Source organism: Nuphar pumila, chromosome 9 (assembly GCF_984573655.1).
Source record: "Nuphar pumila chromosome 9, dmNupPumi1.hap1.1, whole genome shotgun sequence".
NCBI classification, from domain to species: Eukaryota; Viridiplantae; Streptophyta; class Magnoliopsida; order Nymphaeales; family Nymphaeaceae; genus Nuphar; species Nuphar pumila.
Window position 1 is genome coordinate 58,395,548 of NC_143257.1, and position 3,263 is coordinate 58,398,810.

Sequence of the window (3,263 nt, forward strand, 5' to 3'; positions counted from 1 at the left end):
CTTAACTAAATTTAAATTTTTTTATTTATCATTCAATAAGGAAAATACAAAAAATCAAGAAATTTTCACAAAAAATTATGGGTATTACATCCAACCCCCCTTAAAAAAAATTCTTTTTGCAAAATTTGGTTAAGGTTACGTACTGAATAGGTGTGGATGTTTTGCTCTCATATCCGCCTCGGGCTCCCAAGTACACTCTTCGAGCCCATGATGCTGCCATCGAACTTTTACCAATGAAATCGTTTTATGCTGCAGCACCTAGTCTCATCGATCTACTATCTCAATAGGGTGTTCCTTGAATGTGAGATCCTTCTACACCTCTACCTTATCATACTGGATGATATATGTAGGGTCCGGCACAGACCTTCTCAACATCGACACGTGGAAAACATCATGGATGTTTGAGAACTAAAGAGAAAGTGCTAGTCTATACGTTGCACCTCTGATACTCTCGAGGATGAGGAAAGGTCCTACATACCTCAGGCTAAACTTTCCTTCCTTGCCGAACCGAAATACGCTCTTCGTAGGTGATACTATGACAAATACATGGTTTCCTACATCGAATGCAACCTCCCAGTGCTTCAGATCTGCATAACTTTTCTAACAGCTCTCGGCAGTCAAAAGTCTCTTACGAACGAACTGTACTTGATCCTTATAGTGTTGCAAAACTATAAGTGATTTGATCGCTCGATCACCAACCTCACTCCAACAAACTGGGGACCTACAGTGTCACTCATACAACACCTCATAAGGAGCCATGCTGATACTCGAATGATAGCTATTGCTGTAGAAGAATTCAGCTAGCTTCAGATATTTGCTCCAATTGCCTTTCTACTCTAAACCACAAGATCACAGTATATCCTCTAGGGTCTGGATTGTCCTCTCTGACTGTCCATCCGTTCATGGGTGAAACGTCATACTAAACTTAAGCTTTGTCTTCAAAGCTTTCTAAAGACACCCCCAAAACTTTGACATAAACCTCGAATCTCTATCTGAGATGATCAAAATAGGAACTCCATGTAACCTAATGATCTCGTCAACGTACAAATATGCCAGACTCTCTAGTGTCTAATTCGCCCTGATCGGTAGAAAGTGTGTCAACTTCGTAAGGTGATCAACAATAACCCAAATAGTGTCATATTAATGGTGTGTCTTGGGCAAACCTACCATGAAGTCCATGGTAATTTCCTCACTTTCACTACAAAATCTCTATTGTCTGTAACATGCCGCCAGGTTTCTTATACTCTATCTTGACCTGCTAGCAGACCATGCATCTCGATACGTATTCGGCAATGTCTCTCTTCATGTTGTGCCACCAGTAGTTCCTCTAAACTTCTTTGAACATCTTCCTTCTACCCAAATGTATAGTGAATCTGGTCCGATGTTCCTCGTCTAGAAGCTCTTTCCTCAACTGAGGATCCGCTGGTACCCAAAGCCTCTGACTATACCAGATGCTTGTATCTTCTTCTAAATGAAGAGTTGTCTCATCCTGTTTACAAGCTGCAACCATCTTCGTGAAGCCCGGGTCATCCTTCTGCTGAGCCAAAATTCGCAAAAACATGACCTACTTTAGCCAGAATTTGCACTTTGAGTACTTAGCATACAACTATTGTTGTCTAAGTGTCTCGAGGACAATTCTCAAGTGCTCTTTCTAGTCTTCATCACTCTCTGAGTAGATCAAGATGACATCTATAAAAATGACCACAAACAGATTCAGGTAGGGCCAAAAGATCCAATTCTTTAGATCCATGAAAGTTGTTAGAGCATTGGTCAGCCCGAAGGGCATCACCAAGAACTTGTAATGGCCATATTGCATCCTGAACATCATCTTCTGCATATCTGACTCCTTGATCCTCAATTGGTGATAACCTGATCGAAGATCTATCATGGAGAAGACCTTAGCATCATGAAGCTGATTGAACAAGTCATCGATCTATGGAAGAGGGTACTTGTTCTTGATCATCACCCGATTCAGCATGCAATAGTCAATACACAAGTGCATCGACCCGCCCTTCTTCTTGACGAACAAGACTGGAGCACCCCATGGTGAAATGCTCGGTTGTATAAAGCCTTTGTCTATCAATTCTTTCACCTGCTTCTTTAATTCCTGCAACTCCGCAAAGGCCATGTGATAAGGAGCTCTGGATATTAGAGTCGTTCAAAGCACCAACTCTATGGCAAAATCAACCTCTCTTGTAGGCGGTATGCTTGGCAAGTCATCTAGGAATACGTCCATGAACTCGAGGACCACGTCCAAGTCCTTCATCGGGGTCGTACTTGGGTCTATCAAAGAAATGCTGGCCAAGAAGGCCTCACAACCCTTTTCCATGCATCGTTGCACCTTCATCGCCGAGATCATTTGTCATTTGCTTTCCTTTTTACTAGACTTGTACTTGAGTATAGGCTGATCTGGGCGAGTAAACCGGATACGTCGCTGACGACATATCATACAAGCATAGTACTTGTACATCCAATCTATGCTGAGAATGACATCGTAGCCCACCATGTCCAATAAGATAAGACTGGTAGAGAGGTTTTGCCTTGAAATTATTATTTCTATATCGAGTAAAAAGGTACGAGCAATGAATTTGTCATTTGATGGTGTGATAATCTCCAAAATGTAACCTAATGTGATCAGTGTGATGTCAAGTAATTGAGCAAACTATGTAGATACAAACGAATGCATAGCGCCAGTATCAAACAAAACCTTAGCATCAAACTTTGCAATAAAAATAGTACCTTTGTAAATGTCTGCATCCTCTGCAGAAGTCATGAAGACACGACATGTGGCTTTCCTCTATCCCTAAGCCTGGGATTGCTGCTGGCACTGTTGGTGCGGTCGTTGTGGCTACCCTCGAGGTGTGGGGTTTGCTCCTTCCTGACCCAACTTCTTAGGGCAATCCTTGATGAAGTGCCCCACCATGCCGCATCTCAGGCAAGCTCCTGTTGCCTTATGGCACACTTTGGTCTGGGTCTTCTTGTAGTACGAGCACACCGTAGCCATCTGTTGTGGCTGAGTACCACTATGTTGCACCTTGGCTCTCTTCGCAAGTAGCGCTCTACTCGTCTCAGCAGCGGGTCTAGGGGCTTTGTTTTCATTGCCCCTTGACCTGTCGAACCTCTTCGGTTGGGTCTTCCTAGAAGACTCCCAGTCGTTCTGCGAGATGTAAATCATTGTTACTATCTATTTGGGGTTGTCTTTTTTATCATACAAGAATTAAATTTTATTTTTCCACCTGAAGCACAGTGACCATCTCGATGGT

The 3,263-nt window shown here is 42.7% G+C and overlaps 1 protein-coding gene across 1 annotated transcript; it reads right to left on the reverse strand.

Moving 5' to 3' along the window:
• Nucleotides 1-1,327: 1,327 nt before the first annotated feature.
• On the reverse strand, nucleotides 1,328-2,128 carry LOC149828602 (uncharacterized). The gene is made up of 3 exons (XM_090017095.1): nucleotides 1,950-2,128; nucleotides 1,710-1,881; nucleotides 1,328-1,564 (listed from the first exon to the last, which is right to left on the reverse strand). Exons 1-3 carry the CDS (start codon nucleotides 2,126-2,128, stop codon nucleotides 1,328-1,330), a joined length of 588 nt encoding a protein of 195 aa, XP_089873221.1.
• Nucleotides 2,129-3,263: the final 1,135 nt, after the last annotated feature.